Source organism: Paralichthys olivaceus, chromosome 2, assembly GCF_024713975.1.
Source record: "Paralichthys olivaceus isolate ysfri-2021 chromosome 2, ASM2471397v2, whole genome shotgun sequence".
Taxonomy (NCBI): domain Eukaryota; kingdom Metazoa; phylum Chordata; class Actinopteri; order Pleuronectiformes; family Paralichthyidae; genus Paralichthys; species Paralichthys olivaceus.
The window spans coordinates 9990908-10011858 of NC_091094.1; the positions used below are offsets into that span (position 1 = coordinate 9990908).

At 41.3% G+C, this 20951-nt stretch overlaps 1 protein-coding gene across 2 annotated transcripts in view; it reads right to left on the bottom strand.

Moving 5' to 3' along the window:
• Window positions 1–20584, bottom strand: part of col2a1b (collagen, type II, alpha 1b) — a 40285-nt gene extending 19701 nt beyond the window's left edge. Inside the window, exons 1-22 of one of the 2 annotated variants that reach the window (XM_069535005.1) lie at window positions 20251–20584; window positions 16713–16922; window positions 15307–15323; window positions 14911–14943; window positions 14047–14079; window positions 13724–13777; window positions 12231–12332; window positions 11169–11246; window positions 9198–9242; window positions 7798–7851; window positions 6117–6170; window positions 5206–5259; window positions 4682–4735; window positions 4528–4581; window positions 4327–4371; window positions 4178–4231; window positions 3840–3884; window positions 3588–3641; window positions 941–1039; window positions 600–644; window positions 250–348; window positions 54–107 (exon numbers count right to left, since the gene is read on the bottom strand). In XM_069535005.1, the coding sequence (XP_069391106.1) occupies window positions 54–107; window positions 250–348; window positions 600–644; window positions 941–1039; window positions 3588–3641; window positions 3840–3884; window positions 4178–4231; window positions 4327–4371; window positions 4528–4581; window positions 4682–4735; window positions 5206–5259; window positions 6117–6170; window positions 7798–7851; window positions 9198–9242; window positions 11169–11246; window positions 12231–12332; window positions 13724–13777; window positions 14047–14079; window positions 14911–14943; window positions 15307–15323; window positions 16713–16922; window positions 20251–20341 (1428 nt within the window). In that variant the 5' untranslated portion in view covers window positions 20342–20584. The remainder of the gene's footprint in view (window positions 1–53; window positions 108–249; window positions 349–599; window positions 645–940; window positions 1040–3587; window positions 3642–3839; window positions 3885–4177; window positions 4232–4326; window positions 4372–4527; window positions 4582–4681; window positions 4736–5205; window positions 5260–6116; window positions 6171–7797; window positions 7852–9197; window positions 9243–11168; window positions 11247–12230; window positions 12333–13723; window positions 13778–14046; window positions 14080–14910; window positions 14944–15306; window positions 15324–16712; window positions 16923–20250) is intronic. The other variant, XM_069535011.1, reaches the window with a different exon arrangement.
• Between the last annotated feature and the right edge of the window lie 367 nt (window positions 20585–20951).

Below are 20951 nucleotides of genomic sequence, written 5' to 3' on the forward strand. Positions count from 1 at the left end.
TATGAATTTTGTGGGATGGATGAACAATTTGAGAATTCAGGGACAAAACTCACAAGTTCTCCTTTGGGTCCAGCCTCTCCCTTGAATCCTGGAATACCTGGGTCCCCCTAAACAACACCAGACAGAAAAAAGAGAGGGAGAATGAGAGAGAGAGAGTGGTGGAGCACATTGTTTTTTATTGTTTAGTTTCATTTAAAAATTGAGTTTTTTTTTTTTTTGGGTTCACTAAATGATTCAGTGAGTACGTACAGATGTTCCTTTGGGCCCAAGAGGTCCAGTTGCTCCCTGAGGCCCGGGAGGTCCACGAGGTCCTGGGAAACCAGGAGCACCAGCGATACCAGGGGCACCCTACAGAGAGAGAGAGAGAGAGAGAGAGAGAGAGAGAGAGAGAGAGAGAGAGAGAGAGAGAGAGGAAGTCTGTCAGATGATTGGACACTTAACCATCCATCTAACTGGACTTAACTACGCGTCTGGCCTTCTGTATTTAAAATGCACACGTATCAGACATATAGATCATGCGCACTAGCAGTAGTGAAACAGATTGTGAAAAATCACTTCTATTCAACTGTACAACAGCGGAATGGGAAACAATCACTTACAGCTGATCCTTTAGATCCAGGGATACCATCAGTACCAGGGTTTCCCTGTAAAGAAACAAAGACAAAGCAAATCAACACACTGCAATAACAGATCCCGACTCAGTAAGTGTTCTGACTGGTCTTATCAACAGTATTAAAAATATACTATACTAAATACATGAAAGATATCAAGATATCAAAAATGTTGTTAAATAACGAGTGTTGACTCAAATGATTTGAAACTCCCCCAAATAATGTCCCGAAATATACAGATGGCAGCAAGTACATTAAACCAAAACAATACTTTGCTATAGTTCATATATTGTTTCTTATTTTAAATAAATGTTTAAAGCATCACTTACAGAAGCGCCAGAAGGTCCGGGAGATCCAGGGGTACCTGACTCTCCACGAGGTCCCTGAGCACCCTCAGGTCCACGAGCACCAGTAGGACCAGCCTCTCCCTGGTCAGCAACACAGAGGAGAGTGAAGAGGATGATACATTAATTAATATGCAATCAAAGATCTTCAGAAATGTAAATAATATTGTCAATCACCTAAAAAAAACGAGAAAGTCAACAGAAAAAAGTGAAGCACCGCTGGAGGCCACACACGTCTCTTACACACTATAAATTTAACACAAGACCAGAAGATGAAGTGAATTCATGTGTTTGGTTCCATAGAGACGCTCAGTGAGCTGCTCTTTAATAGAGGGGGGGCAGTTAACTAATGTCCATTTACCAAAGCATCGTACTTTCTCTTGTGCGATAAAACACTTTCACTTTTTCACTTTGACTTCTACATTTGTTTTCGTGTGTAATAGGCTCATTGTTGCCCCTTGTGGTCGTTGTAGAATTACAAGTGCAGGTGAGTTTTTTGCTTATTCCAAAGTTTTTCCAAGAATTTTTTTTTCTTTCGATGTTCTTATAGCTTCTTCAGCCACCTGCTAATTTCGAACTTTATGACACTGATGAAATATGCTTGATTATTATTATAAGTGCTCATGGCCATTTTTGTTTTGTTGCTGTTGTTTTAAAGATTGGGACATGACTTGTGTTGCATACAGCTCATTTATTCTCATAATTACTTTCCTGTAATAGGGACTCAATACAAAACTCTACAATATGAGAAGTCACAAAGTCACAGTGCTTCATAATCAGCCAGAGAAAACTCAAATCAGCTCAAATGAATGTGTTTATGTGACAACTGGCTTTATTTATTCTTACCTAAAATATGCTGATCTGTGTGTTATTACCAAACTCAAGCTTGTGTCTGTTGTCATCTGCTGCATTTAAGATAAAAAGAGTTGTAGGTAAATAACTACAAGTTTTTTCTCAATATCAGAAGAACAATTGAGTTTAGCTCCATCTCAGTTTTTTAAGTGTTAATGTGATCAGTGTCTGGACACCAAATATTAACTCTGTCTATATTGAACATTATTCACATACTATGTTGATTGGTTAAAAAAAGCAGTGAATTATTTCTTTACTGTCTGGATTCATTTGTGAAACAGAAACCTACACTCAAAGTTGAAGTTACAAAATGGCAGCGTTTAAATGGAGAAAATAATGAGTCTGCTGCCTGTTCTTTGTCTCTACGAGGTTTGTTTTTCAGAACCAAGTGCATAATGTTTTTCACACATTGTGATTCAGTATAAAAAATGGCTGAGTCCTCAGAGAAACTCAAGTCCGTATTTTGCTTCCCTGCCAGAGATGTGACCACACTGATGGTATGCAGCCTTGTGCTGGTGAATGGAATTCTTTTGCTATTGCTGCAGCTTTGAATAAACTCAGCCTCCTCCCCAATGTGACATAATAGAGTTTGTAATTGTTTACAAAGACGGTGATGCAGTAGACGTTTTCTTCTTACTGAGCCCACACTAATAAGTCCTGGCCAATATTCTGCTGGCTCTGACACGGAGGTGAAACTGGGACGAAGGGAGGAAAATCAGTTTTCTTTTATAAAATTATGGGAAAAATTCTCAGTATCTTAGAGGCAGCGGCTTTGAGTTTACAAAACAACACAACTTAAATAAGCAGTTTGAGCTGGGTTTATATTGTCCCATTTATATTTTCTTATTTAAGCAGCACGGTTTATTCAAAGGTTCAAATACCTGTGATGTTACTTTATAGCCAGTTGTTTTTTAACCGTGTGAGTATTGGGCCTCTTTAAAAGTGCAGAGTATTTCTCATAGAGTCCATAAAATGACCTAAACTGAAAGTACAGAATAATAACATAATACGAGATTCTTAATGTTTCTCACCGTGGGTCAAACAAACACACACATTCTCTAGAGGCAGACAAACTCTCCTACAGACACAGATTAAATTGCACTGTATGTGTTCATGGATGTAACCTGATCCAATACAAAACCACAAGTACACACATATATACACACTGTGAGCCTTGATTATTTCACGGGAAACTCCTGGACTTTGTAAAAGAAATCCTCCGTTTTGCAATTCCTGAAAGATTTCCCAAACTACGGTGGGGCTCAGAGAAGAAAGCGAACCCTCAGCATGGGCCCTCGAGCACAGATCTGAGTCTGTCTACCGTGCAGGAGGCATAAATCAAATGCAAAGCAGAGAAAGAAAAGAATAAGCGACAGCATGAGGGAGTGAGAGAGGGAGAATAACACTTGAAACCCCCTCCTTCCTAATTTTCCACACAGATGGAGGCTTAAAGCACTTTTCAATGCAGCACAGCCTTCTCTGATTTCACCAATGCATTTCAACTCGTCCCCACAAATCCTCTCTGAGCTGCAATGCTGCCATTTTCTGTGATATAAACCTTTTTGATTTGATTTATAAAGTCGTATTTAAACAGCACAGAGATCACAAAGCTCTGTTTTATACACACAGCTTTATTTTTATTGAGGAAAAGTCTGAAGTTGAGTAACTGCGAGTTCAGTTATTCGGGTTTGATCTCCACAGAAAGAAAAAGGCGTACACAGAGACTAATTCTCTCAAACACAACAGTGGTGAGGAGAGAGAGGAAACTGTGAAAACGTACCTTTGAACCAGGAGAGCCAGGGAAGCCAGGAGCTCCAGAAGGACCGACAGGGCCCTGCAGAGAGGAAAAGACAGGCTGTCAGCTCAGATATTAATCAGTGAGACTTCCAGCTGCAGAGAGATACTATCCGACTGCACAGGAGTGAATGTGGAGAAGTGAGGTGAAGAGAAAACAGGGGTTGATGGTGATTTTAGACTTTATTTATTAATACATCTCAAACTAAATGTTGAGAATGAATGAAATGAGACTCACTGGAGGACCAGCAGGGCCGGGCAGACCATCATTTCCACGAGCTCCCTGGATAAAGAAAGTAAAGTATCGTCAGCATATAAAAGACAAACTGTGAGACAAACAAACAGACAAATGAGACATAAACAGTTCACACACGCTTTTAAAATAATCAAACTATTACAAGAGAGTAATAAAATGAATCTTTACACATTGAGGTTAACTCCTGTTTGGTACAACTAATACTCCAATAGTGTACTTACCTTCTATGTAGTAGAAACAAAACTAAAACAGTATGAAGGATTATCTTTTTGGAACCAGATGTTAATTCATTGTCCAATAAGAGTTTTTAAGAGACTCACAGCAACTCCACTGGGTCCAGGACGACCTCTCTCGCCGGGCAAACCACGAGGTCCCTATGCAGACAAGAGAGAGGAAAATAAACCTTTACAAACATCGATCATCTTTTCCACTGTGATGTTCGGTTGTTGTGACGTCCAGAAATACACACCATAGGTCCAGGGGCGCCATTCTCTCCGGGAGCACCAGCCTCACCCTACAGAGGGGACAGATTTATCTGTTAGTGTGACAAGACAAACTGAAGACGTCCATGGCTTGCCTGAAACCACATCACTTTGGCAAAACTTTCTGGGGGATATATTAAACCAGTTGCTACCTGAGATGTTGTTGGTACACAGAAATAAAATCCTACCTTAGACCCAACAGCTCCGGTCTCTCCCTTTGCACCATCAAGACCTGAATAACCCTGAAAAATAACACGGAGAAACAGTGCAGAGTTAGGAAACTGACATCAAGAGCACAAACGACAAGCACCCATTCTCCATCTGCAGACCACAATCACTCACTCTGTGACCCTTGATGCCGGGCAGGCCGGGAGTTCCTGGGAATCCACGCGCTCCCTGTAGAGAGATGATGCACCAGATCAATATACTGAACAGTGGAGGGGACAGAAGATGAAGCTGTGGTATGAAATGAAGTTGCTGCCAAGACGTCCTTTTGCAAATTATTTTTTAAATGTATTTTTCAAATGTTCAGATTTTTGGCTCGAGAGGAGGAATGATTTTTATCTAAATCTAAACTTCATTAAAGTTACTTTCATATTCTGAACAACTAAAATATAGATGCAGCACTCAGTCATGTAAATCTATTTCATCCACCCATTATCTATGCCGCTTTTTCTTTGTGTTGGGATGGTACCATTTAAACAATATAAAGTAAAATACAAAAAAATAACTGGAGTTTAAAAGTCTAGTTAAATATTGTGTTTTTCTCCCAAATAATTCTATTTATTAACAAATAATCATCTTCAGTGAGTTAGATACCACCTCAGTATTTAAAACCACTGACTCGACAGCTGGAGGAATCTCACCTGAGGTCCTGAAGGTCCACGCTCGCCTGATTTACCAGATTTTCCAGCTTCACCCTGAAAGAAAAAAACATCATGAAAATTTCGAATAAAAAATGTATAAAATATGTCAAACTTCATGTAAATTGCACTTTTAAATATATATTACACTGTAAAGTTAGTTAGTTGTAGATGTGAGAGTGAGCACTCCTAGTGGACACGACGGGATATGTCATGTCTGCTACCATCATGTGGCTAAAAGTAGGAATTACATTTTAAAGTCTGAAATATTGGCAGGTGGATAAAATCTGTGATAAAGTTTTGGGCAGAATTAAAAGGCAGCATCAAATATCTGAGTATATCCCATGTAACATAACACAACGTGCAGGCTGACCGATAATCAAGTCTCAGAGTATAAAGACAAATTAAAAAAGTTTAACATCCACACAAACACACCTTAAGGATAAATACAGTATAGTCTAAATGTATGCCAGTAATGACACATGTCTCATAGTACTGCTGTAGTCTTTGCTATGTGAGGTGGACAATACATTTGCAACTCTTTAAATCCAGTATTTTCTGTTGGTAGTATAACAGTAAAAACACCAAACTAAAAACCAAATATTTTATGTTGAACTTAACATCCATATCTAAGTTATAGACAATGATAGAGAAGTAAACACATAGATCTAATAAAATGAGTCTAATTTATACTTTATAACAAATAAAATAAAATCTAAATATAGCCTTTTATTTGAATATTTGGTTTTTAGACCAGATTTAAAGCACATTCAGTAGAGAGGTTGACATTTTCTTTCAGAATACACCTAGAAGAGGTAACACTGAGGACAGCAGTTTGACAAGTAGCCTCAGGGTCAGAGTAACTGCTTTTATAAATGTATATTTATTGTTTTATGAAGGTGTGAGAAACTTACGTCATCTCCAGGTTTTCCAGGAGATCCAGAGGGGCCACGGGGGCCCATGGGGCCCTATATTAGTGAAGAGAAAAGAACCCAAGGTGAGACACAGTTACTGGTTACAACCAACAGGGGGCAACATTTTGGAATTTGGGTCATACACTAATTCAAAGCTTATGGTGAAAACCTCTGCTCTCAATTTACTATTTGACCATTCACCAAAGACACATTTATACATGTAGCCTGCTGAGATAAGATGCCACTAACAATGTGTTTACAGAGACATGAATCAGAAACAGTTGTTATTCAGACCATATAGTCTGGCTGATCTTTGCAGTCTAATTAATATAAGTATTTATTTAAGAGGATTTACATTCCTAAACAATAATAATTATGATTCTACATGACAATGAGGGACGATCAGAATCAGCAGGATTTACAGGAGACTAGACCAAAGCAATGGAACAAATACCTGAATATCCTTTTGATAAAGTTCAGCTGTGTTAATCCTTCTCTCTTTCTGCCAGTTTCTCCATTAGGTTATGAACTTAATGTGTATTGACATTATCATTACTTTTCAATCTAGAAGACCTCTCTCTCTCTCTCTCTCTCTCTCTCTCTCTCTCTGTCTGTATTACTGTGTCTACGTTGGATCCTTATATTAGGAATATCAATATATTAATTGCATATTGTTGCTCATTTTTATTCTATTTGGACTCTGGCTAAATTGTCTCTGCGCTCCACAAACACTGAACTGACACTGTGACCCTTCCCTGACTGTCAGGTCCGTTTCTGGTGAGAAGCTTGATTTTAATCACTCTTAATGATGCACTGGCACATAGTCTAACAGAGAGTGCACCTCAGCTTATCTGAACTCCACAGGAGCAGATTAACACAGCAGTGAGGAGACCCTGTGTTTTCTACCTGCTGAGGGAACGGGAAGCAATGGAGGGGACAGTCTGGAGTTTGGAGAACAACAAGAAGGGTTTAAGAAAGAGTGAAGTGGGTGCAGGAAAGAGCGATATGAAATTAGGAGAAGGAGTTGTAAGAGGAACACAAAATGTAAACAGAGTAATGGTCCTTGGACTGAGAGCAGTTATTTGAGGGGTAGGGGATAATCTGAGCAGAAATTTAAAAGGTGCAAAAAAGAATCATGAGAAAACAGTGAGAAGATGGGTAGAAAAAGGTCGGCGAGAGGTCAGGCTTCACATTGATGAGAGTTTGGGACATGAGCACTGACAGGACTGACTGAAGAGGCTTGTAAATAAAGTTAGTGGTCTGCAGTGAAATGTTAGAAAGTGTTAATGAAAAAGAAGCGAAGATACAAAGGAGAAGCTGTGGCTGAAGTTTTAGAATTAAGTAATAAAACTGAACAGGATGAGGTTGAACTGACTTTAGTTGCACCTCAATGGTGTTTTAGTTCTTTTACTGAATGAACAATATAAGATTTACTTTACATCGTCTGTTGAAGTCATTTCAAACTCAGGCATGTTACTGTGGAAGATGGAAACCTTTTTAAAAAGTCAGACATGAGTTGACGAAGGTGTTTGAAAAAAGAAAAGAAGAACAAAAGGCTTATGTAAGGCTGGAGGAGGGGGAGACATCTGAGGAGTTTATGAAAAAGGCAAATAGAGGAAGGATTTATAAGACAGCATGGAAAGTGGAGGGGAGGACGAATCGTTCCCTGTGGGACACTCACAGATTGACCGGGCTCTCCAGCCTCTCCTGGGTTACCCTGGAAACCTTGTGGGCCCTGAGATGAAGAAAAAAAGAGAGAGATTGATAAGTGAACTTTTTTTATATAAACAGGAGCAAAGACAATACTAAAAAAACACATTACTAACATCAAATTAAACCTGAACTACTTTAATAACTGAATAAATGTAGTTTAAGTCTAAATTCTCTGAATTAAGCTGATAAAATGTGAAACTTTTGACTTTTTGACATATTCAAAAAAGCCAATATGAATATATTGGCTTGAGCTTCAGGAAATCATGATGAGCATATCTCACTTGTTTTTCTAATTGATTAGAGAATGATTGTCAGTCAAAGGCACCGTTGTTACAACAGATTTGGATGTTTCAAAATCTTTGTCATTCGTATGGCTGAAAAAGCTTCATTATGGATTCATCTTGAGATATTTCTTTCAGTTAATTTATAAAATCAGCATAGTTTAGTCTAGGATATTTCAAAATATAGTGAGAAATGCTCATTACAATGAGCAAATCTGATCCTCAAATGTTTTGTCTGACCAAAAAACCAAAACCAAATGGTTTTCGGTTCAGGAGCCAGTTCTCACACTGGAGAATGTGAAGCATTTCTTTTCATTTCTACAACTAATCATTTTACCTTCTAGTCATTTGTAGCAGATGTCACTTTCAATTTAATTCCACGTCTTAATTTACAGTTAAAAAACAAGGATTGTAAAACAGAGCACATCTATATATTCAGGAAAACACCTTTATAGAGTAAAACTACATAGCTGCTTTGTATTTGTCTTTTGGTCTTGATTATAAACTGCAGATTTGTGAACCGACACTTCTTCTTTACAAATGTCAAGTAATCCGTGTGAATGTGATCTAAGGAGCCGCACGTGTAAGAAGAAACTTGGCTCGGGGTGATTAAACCATCAACCATCGAGTTGGGGCAAGTCAGCTGGCATCGCCTACAACTTAAGAGCTTCACTCAGGAAGTTGGAGCAAAAAAAAGGTGGGCAGGTCGGGGGCTGGAGGGTTAAACCTGGTGGGCTCCCTGAAAGGCTGACAGGTGTTTGACATTATGTCTGGGTTGTGGCATATAGGAAACTTCCCTCCAGGCTTATTCTCCATGTGCCACCTTCCTCCATAAAACACAAAACCTGAGCGGTGTGTGTACATTTATCTCTGACAGAGTGTGGTCTTCTCTCTGCTGGTCATTCTGGAGTCATTGTTGTTATTTAGCTGTGAGTAAAAATAAATCCTCACACTCAGAGGAAATAGACAATGTGCCATCGAGCACATAACAATTATAAGATTTAGCTTTGAGCATCCTGTCGCACAGGATCCTGTCTGCAGGTGTGTCTGGCTCATGCATTGTCTGGGGAGTAGAGGAGGTACTTACAGGTGATCCACTGGGGCCAGGTGGTCCTCTGGGTCCCATGGGGCCCTGAGGGGAAGAAAAAAGACACGACATCAGGCTAACAACATTTTATCACATCCTTTTATCACTGTTAAAACACTGCACAGACTGGAGCACAATTATTCTATACATTTAGCAATTCTGCTTGAGTCTTGTCCACTTGAACTCTGGGAGGAAAACATTTCACCTGCTTTCCCCTAAAGCTAAACAGAACTCATCATCTCCTCCTGTCAAATCCATAAATCGTTTCAAATTCCTCAACTGCATTCACTCTTCATCCCTCGCTCCATTCATCCCTTCTTCTACTTTTTCTTCTCCTGTCAGCTCTTTTCCCACGTGCTGTGTGTTTTCTACAGCTCAAAGGTCATCAGCAGTAGCTTGAACGCTACATGACTTCTAACACTTTGACATGGGATGAAAAAACAGCATCAGAACTGAACTGTCTGGGTTCAGAGACGTGAGATGTCATCACAACAGGGAGAGGTGAGGTTTCTGAAACTACATTTTCCTCTGACTGAATCCTAATCGCCTCTGCAAGTGCTTCCGGCTGGAGTCACATGCCAGAGTCATTTCTGCTTAAACGTCATGCATCAGTGCTCAACAAGAGGAAAATCACATTCTGTGGAGGTGATGAGCCAAATCTTAATTGCTTTTCTCTCTCTCACACACACACACAAACACACGAGTATATAAAATTTGTTGTAAAAGGAATAATGAGGCTCTGCAATATAACGTTTAACAAGATTCCAAGTTCTTCAGTAATAAACTTGATTGGTTGTGGCAGCTTTCCTCCTGGATAAAATACATATTCCTCTCAGTGGGTTCTTCTGTGTAAACCTTCATGGTTTTGCTTTAAAAAAAAGTCAGGGATGGCAGCCAAAGAAAATGTCACCGCCCGGCACAGTGGTCCTCAGAAGGGGAATGAAAGTCACCTTTCAGTGGGAGTGGGAAGCCTTCACCAAAGTCGGTAGAAACTTTATCAATGGGGCTCTATACCTCCAGGATCAGAGAACGTGTGTTTTAGGGACATGCATGTGTGTGTATCCGTGTGAGTGTTAATTTCAGTGAGAGCGTTGTTTGAGGGTTTGGTAGGTAGGCGCATGGATATAGTTTGGGGTCCAGCCTGTGTGTGTGTGTGTGTGGGTTGTGAACTTGACTTGTGATTTAACATCAGTGCAGTCAGTCCCTCCCCCAACAAGCTGCCAAATTAAATGTGAGCTGGCTTCAAAAGGGCCCAGAACTGTGGAGCTCTCTCAGACATGTGAAGGGACAGTCAGTCAGGAGGAGTGACGCCACCCACCCACACACACACACACACACTCTGCTGCCAGCTGTGGCGGATCTGATCGGCGGTGTCTCAAACCTCCGCTGGGCTGAGACACTGCCAAGCTTCTCTGTGGCTCTCGAGACCAAAATAGCATCCAGTGTGCTCCTTACTCCATCACAGGCACGCTGCCATGCTAACTGATGGCAGCGGAGGTGGGTTTTCATTGGCTTCAAGTATAAGGACCATCAAAGGCTGTTTCCTTAATTTATAAAATTACCGCTCTGTACTCCACATGAAGTGTCTATTTTCCTTCAGGATGCAGGGATTTGTTGTTTCTTTTCTCCAGCACTTGGATGTTTTAAATCCTACGTGGGTCTCTTCTCTCCTGATGAAGAACAAAGCTGACGATGTGTCCAATCTCGCAGTTTACACATTTAATAACCATGATGTGAAGCTTCTCTGGAGCATGTGAGGAAGTTGTTTGTGCTCCTCCGCAAAGGCCAACGTGCAGAATCAGCCATTAAAAAAACTCCAGCACTTAAAGCAGAGATGCAGATGTTGACTGATGCAGAATTCTTCTTCTAAACACTTTGCTCCTGATCAAACTGTTGATTCATAAGCAGCCGAGTGTGAAACAAAAGTACATGGGAGTAGCAGCAGGCCTCAGCTCATCATCGCTCGCTCACCATCGGTCCTTGCATCACACCCATCTGTGCGCCGCCGGACTTCTCGTCAAAGCCACCGGCCATCTGAGCTGCAAAGTTCTGAAAGAGGCAGAAGACAAAGAGCGTAAGATTTTTCTTATCAATTAGACTTTGTTTAGCACTTTTCATAAAAACCAATATAACACAAAGAGCTTTACAGAATAAAAGCAATAGAAACAATAAAAACAGTAAAAAAAACACCCATCCACCCACCCCCACACAGAACAAGATAATATCAACAGGAAGTAAGGAAGCACTATCGTAAATCTCACACATTTGGAATTAGGAAACAAAAGTAGGTAAACTGATGAAGATAGAATAATGAAATACTTGTTGTGAAAAGGATAAAGGTGAAATTAAATGCTAAAAGTGGATGTGTATATATCTAATGTATTATATTCATCATGTATTACATTCATCATTGTGGAATCAAGCTTTGATCTGATTGGAAATAATGAAAAGAAAATGTTGACAAATATTTATCCAAAAAATCTGAGGTCTGGCTGTTTCAGAGTCAACGCAACGTTTCATGAGGATCTTGTGTTGTGGAATGTTTTGTTGCAGAGCTTGAACGATCAGCTTTTTAACAGATGATCAGAGTTTTTCATGCGGATCCTGATGCAGACGGTGGTTAGACGGAGAGCATGAGAACAGTTTTCATCTCTCTCTCCTTCACAAAGACTCTCCTTGTCTCCTTGCCCCCACCCCCAACCAGAAAAGCTCCTTCCCTTTCCCTCCTCGAGTCTATCATAATACCTCCTGCCCGTCCACCTCCCACTCCCCGCAACCCACCTCCTCCCTTCTTTTCTCCTGCAAAGAATCAGAGGCATTGGATCTATTCTCTCTCTCTGCATCCACTTGCTGTTGTCTTTCTGCCTCCTCCCATTTTGACTGTGATTCCCCACATCTTTTGTGCTCTTAAATTCTTCTTCATGCCATTCAAAGTGAACCCACTCTTGGCTCCTGCAACAGTGTTCGACATGTCAGCGCCTACGTCTGCAGTGAATGCCAGTCCACCGCCCCCACTCATCACGGGACACTTACTCCGCCAAGGCCAGGGGGTCCGTTCGGCCCTGGAGGTCCAGGGGGGCCGGGGTTTCCGGGGGTGCCAGGCTCACCATCTCTGCCACGGGGACCAGGGTTTCCCTGGAACAGTTAAAAAAAGAAAATAAATAAAAAAAGTATAAAAAGAATGAGACTTAATGTAAAATCACAATGAAAACAATCAACCACAGACCAACAAACCACTGCAACAGAGGGTCGTTTACTAACTAATCTTTGGAGGTTGTCTCCAGTATTTGATTTATAATTTGATCCATAAAATGTGGGGAAAGGTGCAAGAAGTTCCAATTGCATTTTCCCCAAGCTTATGTTGACATATTCAAATGTTTAGTTTGTCCAACCAGCTGTCAAATACTTAAAAACATTTAACTTCTTATGAAAGAAAATGGAGAAAAGAACGAGTTGGATACAATTGAGTTGGGTTCAGAGGAATTTTGGCTTTTTCACTTTGTAAAAGAAAATATATCTTCTGTCTTTACCTAACTTCATTTTGGCTCTAGTGAAATAAGCTGCTCATACTTTCTGCAGTGTCTTCTTTGAAAACAAAATGCATGCATGGGAAAAAATCATCCCCTTTTGTTCTGATCACATTGTTTATAACTGCAAATCCACTTTCCAAATATCAGTTAAATAATAGTCATCACCATTAAGCACTGATTCATTTTAGGCCTGTGTGCCAATATTTTTAACTTAGAAGTTCTTTTGGAGAAATCATTACACAGTTGTTGGCAGACGACACACGGCTGGACAACGTTTCTCTGCAGATACTGTTGACAGGAGCTTAATGCTCAGTTGAACCTTCTCCAACGTGACTACACCTGAGCAGCTGGTACCAAACACAGTTCCATCAGAAGTGAAGTTTTTTTTGCATAATTCTTCCTCTCAGAGGCTGTTGTGAATGCTGATGATTTATCAGCCCGCACCAGACTACCTGGCATACCTCTGTGCATGTAGTGACAAACTACCCTGCAAGGGGATCCAGAACAAAGAATGTGCTGAACACCTAAAAAACTATTTAACCTCTGCTAGCCAAAAAATTTAATCCGCCCTGTGCTCAGATCTCCAAAAACAAGACGACTACAAGGAATAAACTGGATCACTTAATGGGATGATCAAAGCTTGGCGAACGCGACGACGCTGATTTCTGAGTGTGAGGCCTCGGAGAGCAGCAGATTTTTACGTTATGAGACTCCCACAGTCCCACATCTGTTAAACAACCCAGACCACACCGCCTAATGGAAACGACACATGACCAGTTAGACCGAGCAGCTCGCTGAAAGGCTGCCATTCTGCAATGCTGCAAACTATAGCAGGTATACCCAACCAACCCCCACCCCCCACCACTCTGCTGCCCTCCCCAAAGACCTAAAGCTCTCACATTCAATAGGGCGTACTGTGCTTCTTAAAGGAGCGGAGTGGGAGTGCAGAGTTTAAGGGTCTGGGTCGAGAGTAAGACTGAGAGTTTTCACACTGACCTTCTCTCCCTTGTCTCCTCTCGATCCGCGGAGTCCTTGTTCTCCTGGTGGGCCCTGGGTAAACGGGAGACAGTGAAGCAGTCAGTGACTTCAGGCGTTACCTCAGTACAGGAGCTTGAAGGAACAGCTGCAGCTTGTGAACTCTGCTACTGTTGATGTCAGATACGTTTCTATTTCCTGTCGCTGGAACTGGTTATTAAACTTAACACTGATATGGTTGTTGCGAATGCAGGCTCTTTCTAGTACAAAATAATCTTCATATATACAGCAGCTCCTGAAAATACTCTAGGGAAAAAAGTACAAATTCAGAAATAGATGCATACCATAGGGCCAGATGGTCCTCTTGGTCCTACAACCTGCAGGTAGAGAGAAGAAAAAAAGAGAAAAATATAAAGATATTAGTATTGAATGTTACCATCAGTGTTTAAAGTGGCATATGAGGGAATTCTGTTGACTATAATGTCCGTTTTCCAGATGCATTTGCACACGTGAGGTTTAGATTTCCTGGCAGTCGAGGGGGAAACATTATCTTGCTCCATCAGAGCAGACTTGTTAATCGCAGATCTCTTCGGGCAAAGCATTACGAGGAACGTGCAATAAACAATGCATTCTTATTTCCTGCAATGAACTTGTATTCCCTCAGATGGGTAAAGCATTTCCAGGTGCAGCACAGAGTTTTCTGTCTCTCTCGGCTCTGAGAAACTGTATGGAGGATTTTATGGAGGCCCGTGCTCGGCCGTCCTCCTGCTGCATGTGCCAACAGACCTGCCTTCTCTCCTCACTCACATCTTCTTTCTTTCTTAGACTGGTACTTCACAATCCTTAACTTCTTCTGTTATATCATCAGACTAAGTGATGATATCTAGTCCAGTAATTTGGAAAAACTAGTCTTACACACATCCACAGCCTGGGATAACGGGTTTCACTTCAGTATTTATATTTCATGCTACTTCTACTCCAGTAGACAGTGTATTTCATGGGGGAATAAAAATTCTACTGCATTTGGTCACTCACATGGGACATTTGTTGGATTTTTACTTGTAATTTTCAAACTTCAAGTATATTTTGTGCATTTAAACTGTACACATTTTCCATGTGAGGTTGAAATTGATCTCTTCGATAAAACCAGTTTATTGAGCATCTCCAAATGAAAAGAGTTTTAGTTTCATAGTGTGATGTCCACTTACATCGGTAATGTCTCCGGGTTCGCCTTTCTGACCCTGTTATTGAAAAGATAAAGCATAAAAACAACAATTAGCATCAGAGCTACAGTTTCTAAAAGCTTTTCTGATGGAAAATGCTGCTATTTTATCAGGAAACTGCAGCAAAATATTGCTGAAACTACGTAAATAAGTCGGATGACCGACAGTATCATGAGACACATTCATACAGCACAGAGTGTGGGGGCAGGATGTGTGTCAAAAGCTTTTTCACATCAAAGTATCGTCCAAATCCATAAACTACAGGGCCACTCAGCACTGATACGAGTCTGAGACGGATACACATTTAACTGCAGGTGCTGGGGAGCTTCAGGTCGCACCTGAAAACACACACACACACAAATATAATATCTGTGGTCTCACCTTAGCCCCAGGTGTTCCTGTCATGTGGTCAGGATGGGTGGAGGGGAAAAACAGATCGTGGTTAGCAACTGGCTCACAAAGAAACAATCCATCAAGGTTACACAATGTTTTCCACAGGCCCATTAGGATCCATACAGGCTGATAACCTAAATGATCAACTCTGAAGACCACCACCAACACTCCTGGAGCCCAAAGAGCCCATCTGGATTGAGAAAGTGTTGAATCACCATCTTTTAAGAGCTCAAAGCAGAGGCAAAGCAGAGAGAACAGCAGGAAGCAAAGGTTCTGAAGTAGCCTGTGTTATATATATATATATATATATTTTCATTACTGTATTAAATATGGGCCCAAGTTTTAATATTCCAAAGCATTTTAATAAGCAAAGGGAAAAAATAAGCACTCAGCAAGATTCAATATTAAAAAATCACGAGTTTTCACTTTTTAGTCTGGGCTGTATTTCACTGAAATGAAATAAAATGAATGATCTTATTTTAAATGTTTGGTGTAACTTCTAATATGTCCCCTTTCTATAAAGTACTGATTGCATAATACTAAACCTCTCAAATATGAAATGGCCATAAAAGACATAGCTCCATAAAACTGTAGAATCTGCATTTCTTTTCTGTTAAAAACAAGTAACTGAGATTCTGGATTTAATGACAGTTTAACTGACCTGATGACAGGTCAGTCAAACACATTTCAGTCATTACCAGCCCTTTTTTTGGTGGTTGATAACAGAAAATGATGCTTTCCATGTTACACACTACTAATAAGCATTTAACTTTGCCTTGAATGTAGGATAAGCATTTTATAAAGCATTTTAATCAATAAGCATGCATTGCAAACAGTGACACTTCCGATTCCCTCCATGCTCCTCATCCAAATTTATTTCCAGAGCTGACCAACAAGGTCTCTGTTGATCAGGAGGCCAGTGGCAGTTTTAAATGTGGCAAAAGACTCCTTGAAAAAGCCTCAGTGTTCGTTTCTTGCCATCAGATCTGTGGAAGTCCACAGAGAGGATATAGTGTAGAAATGAGGCCGTGTCTGCTTGACTGAGGTATTTCCTTAATGACTCCCATATGTTTTCATGATACTCTGGGAAGGACAGAGTATTCAAACAAGATGGGGCCAAGGTGAGCCAGCTATACAGAAGAAATGTGAGGATGAGGAAGCATTTCTCTGAAGTTTGGTCAGAAGTGTCACTGCTGTCGTTCATTTCTTATCATTTGTTTGCTTTGGGGACAGAAAACAGGATCAAATCAAAGGGTGTCACGCAGTCCAGACCTGATGAATCAACCTTTGATTGATACCAAAACTGCCCATGTGTCCTTTTCTCCCCCAAAGTAAACAACATGAAGTGGCACAGTAATTTATTTATGAGAGGTGTGAGATAAATAAATTACAACCGATGGGCGTGGACGGGTCAGCTGCGCAGATGGGGCAACACTCTCCGAATGGGATCTCGGGTTTGGGGCAGTCTTTTAGGTCCTCGCAGACAATTTCGTCACACAGGACGGTTCCAGTGTCGCACACACAGATGCGACACGGCTGTGGTTTCCATACGTCCTTGTCATTATAGCTCTGTCCGTCTTGTGTACAGCTAATAATGTCCTCCTCTGTGTGTGAGATAACAGTGAGGCACACACAGAGGCAGGTGGACGATGGGAGGAAAAAAACAGGAGATTATGCATCAGGTGTGAAATCTCTGCGATGCGTAACAACACAAGTTTTACTGTAAGTTATAGATGGGAGGCAAACCATGCAACTCACATATGCAGTACAATAACAGGAATATATACTTTCTATATCTCATATGCATAAAGAAAAAATACAGAATGGACCTTCATGCAATCATCCTGTGTCACCGCATTTTACCCAGGTACATTTCTCTGTAACATTCCACCTGTAGTGTTTCTTCTATTTTATTGCCTGATTTATTTCTTCATGTGTTTTCTTGTTTAGTTAGTTAGATCTGCTGCTGTAACAAGTGAATTATCTTATCTGATCTTAACTTAACTTATCTTATCCAAATGTATCTTATCTTATCATAAATTATCTTATCCAGTTAGTTATCTAATCTAATGAATTGATCCTTATGAACAGCTATGGGCTACACTCCCATGTCTGGTTGAGATTATTTATTGGGATACAGCAAAAGAATGGAACTCTTTTTATCTGCTTCTTTACAGTTGACATCCCACCAACTGATGAAAGTTTTTATCTCCTGTTGAGCCAATTTCTACAAATAAAACCTATTGTCTGGCTCCAAAAATAACAAAATAAAATCATCTCTTATCATTAACAACAAGTCCTGTCATTGCTCGATGCAACCTCTCCTGAAGCCACAGGGCGGCAGTGCAACATCAAGTGTTCACAGTGAAGCTCAGGGAGACCTGTAAGAAACCTCTAATAACTGAACAGGAGCTGGAGACCATGTGCCTGAATTCCTCGACAAGATAAATATAGGGCCAGTTTACATTGCAGGAGACACCCTCATTTACTGCAAAGCAGACAGACTTTGCTTTCAGTGAATTACATTTTTTTTCTCGGACCACAGTTTGGCAAATAGAGCAGAGGATCACGTGATGGAGGTGTGGGTGTGTTTCAATACAGGTACTGTATGCAGCTTAAATTACACCACTTCAAGAAAACTTAACAATAGACGCAGGTCATTAGCCATATTCCAGTCCATTTGCCAGTCTGGCACTTCACTGAATAGTCAACAGAAGTCCAAACACTAGCTCAAAGAAATGCTCTGATTGGAGCCAGTGAACCTGCACGGAGGGGTGAGAGTGTGTGCGACCCACCAGGAGAAAGGCCTCAAGGTGCACAAGGCCGCGAGCGTGCGGTGTGAGGAGAGGGAGCAAGTACAGTAGCTATATTTACCTCAACGCTAGGTAACCTAACGGACCTCAGCAGCAATGAATGAGGTCTTTCTGGAAGGGGACAGAGTGGGCAATTCACAAACTATTGCCTTGTATAAACACGGGGGAGCATTTTAAACCCCATCTGGAAGCCATAGCTGTGTCAGATGCCAGTTCAAACACATCCCAAAAAAAAAAGAAGAGGAAAATGGACAGCTTTCATGCACATACTTTGCGGTTTTGATGTGAGGTTTTTACAGGCCTGGATGCACTGTCGAAGGCCTGCACCTGTCCTTCCACTGACTCAGATATGAAAGATTCCTCTGATACTGGATATTCTGGGACAAGGGCTCCTCTATCTGCTGCAGAGCTGATAGAAAGCTGGCTTTTCATCGCTGGAGATAATTTGTACGTCTCCTTTCCCATGTGTTGGCAGACGTACTGTTTTCCAGGGGAGTAAAATGAACAATGAAACTTTTAAAGTGAACCCAGACGTACGTCAAGGACAGTAGGACCAAATCAGTTTTCACTGTATTTTTCAATTTTTGGGCTGCTTTCTAACTCTGACCAGATTCGATTTGTTTTCTGGCCTCCTCACCTGCATGAACAGGTCAGAGAGTGGCCTCTAACCGAAGAACTGAGCTCTAGGCCATCTGAGTGTCTTTGGGCCATCGAGCCTGCTGCCCTGAGGTCACAATCAGACCTCTTCACCACCTGAACGTCTCAGAGAAAAAAAGACTCTTGCCTCCAGTTAGCGCAAAGGAAAGGACCTGCAAAATAACCAGGGGCTTTCGTCTCTGAGAGGGTAACCTGAGACTTGCAGTTTCTTTGGCATGAGCACCCCTCCACCCCTTTTTTTCTCATTCCTCTAAAAAAAACACCCACCTTTCCTGTGCTCTAAAAGGTTAAGAAGCATGACTTATTTCATACTGAGAAGACTTCACTTCTCAGAATTACAACAGTAGAGTTCCCTTCTTCCATCTTATATTTTTCCAGTCACCTCTCCCTTGCACCCTGGCTCTCTCTCTCTCTCTCTCTCTCTCTCTCTGGGCTGACTGTCACTGCTTTCTGGGTAATCTTTTGAGCAGATGGAAACCCTGAAATCATATGGAACATTATTTCTGGCCCCAAATCTGTTGGCACACCTTCACTCTCACGTGTCTCCTGTGGATACTAAAATCAATACTGATGATGGATAATCTCAGACCAACCTTATTTAAAAAAGAGAAGAAAATAACAGTGAAAGTAGAGACTCGGCAGGTATGAAGATAACAGAAAGCTCAACTGATTCTTGAGGTTATTTTATGGAAATTTTGGTTAATTGTCAACCTTTCCACCTCAACAAGCCAGGATTTGCCTGGATGCCCTCTGACAGCAAAGGAATGTGAGCACTTTTCACCAAAGGCCCTTGAGCCTGACCACCTTGCACTTTTTACCCATCCCCTCCCCCCTCCCCCTCTATATTAAGTGAATCTGCAGTCAAAAGGGGAAGGCTTGTCAAGGCCCCTAAAGCACCCACAGGTGTCCAGAAAGGGGAAGTATGGGCTATAAGGCATTTAGCTCCACTAGAGTGGATCGAAATCTGATTCTTGTGATTTTCACTTTTCAAATTATAAATGAGAATTTAAACTGTGACAAGAATTAATAAAAACAACAGTTAACAAAATGAATCTGTACAAAAATAACTTCGTGCACCAAAGAAAACTAATGAATCTTATTTCGTCCCACATCCTCCCATCCATTCCACCTTTTTACGCACATCCACAGTTCTGATGCACTGAGCTTCATCGCATCGTTTGGACACAGTAACATCAGCACTTATGGACTGACACACCGTCCACAACGTGTCATCAATCAGATAACTTTACCTGCAACAGGTTGGCTCCACAACTTTCTGTGCGTAAAAGTTGCAAAGTGGCACCAGTGCAGCTTCAAAACTGATCAAAGTTCGCGTGCTACGCTTCGAGATAAATACATTCTGATCAGTTGGAGAACACAAGCTCTCCATGTGCATCTTATGATAACTTTAACATTTCTTTATTAAAGCTCTGAAATAAAAAACAAAAAAAGCAAAACTTACGTTCGTCCTCCTGACATCTCACAACGGCTAATAGACAGACTTGGGTTGCTACAAGCAGCAGTACAGTCCTGGAATCCATAAAGCTGAACATGTCTAAATATTAGACATGCAGGGCCCTTGGGGGAGAAATAAGGGTGCGCAGGTAGCGGAGGCTTCTCTCAGTGTTTGATGTGTGCGTCCCCAGTTGCAAAAGCTGAACCACTCGACATTCACCCTTTCCAAAAAAAAAAACAAGAGGACCGATGGAATCCAGCGGCAGGACCCGGACCTGCAGCAGAAACTCAGCACCGACCGCCTCTAGGCCAGACGCTGTAGTTTTATGTCCCCGTTGCCTTCTATGAATCTTCGTATATTCCCAAATATCAGCCCGGCCCCTTACCCCCTGTCAGGCTGAAACCTGAGCCCCGTCTCCCTCCCATTCTGTCTCCCAGGTTCCATTATCCCAGACCACTCCTTCCTCCACGTGCTGCTACTGAACCCAAAAAACTTCAGACCTTCTTCTTCCTCCCTCTCTCACTGTGGTGCCCCCCCACCCCCACCCCCGCCTTGTTCGAAAGCGCAGCGATGTCAGGTTCTCCTGGTCTCTCCAGCTGAAGCCGCTTCTTCTCCTGGATGTTGGCAAGTTTCATTTCAGCTCCATGTTTCATGAGTCTGTGATAAATCGCACTGTGACACCTGCAGGGAAACTAAACAGCAAAGAT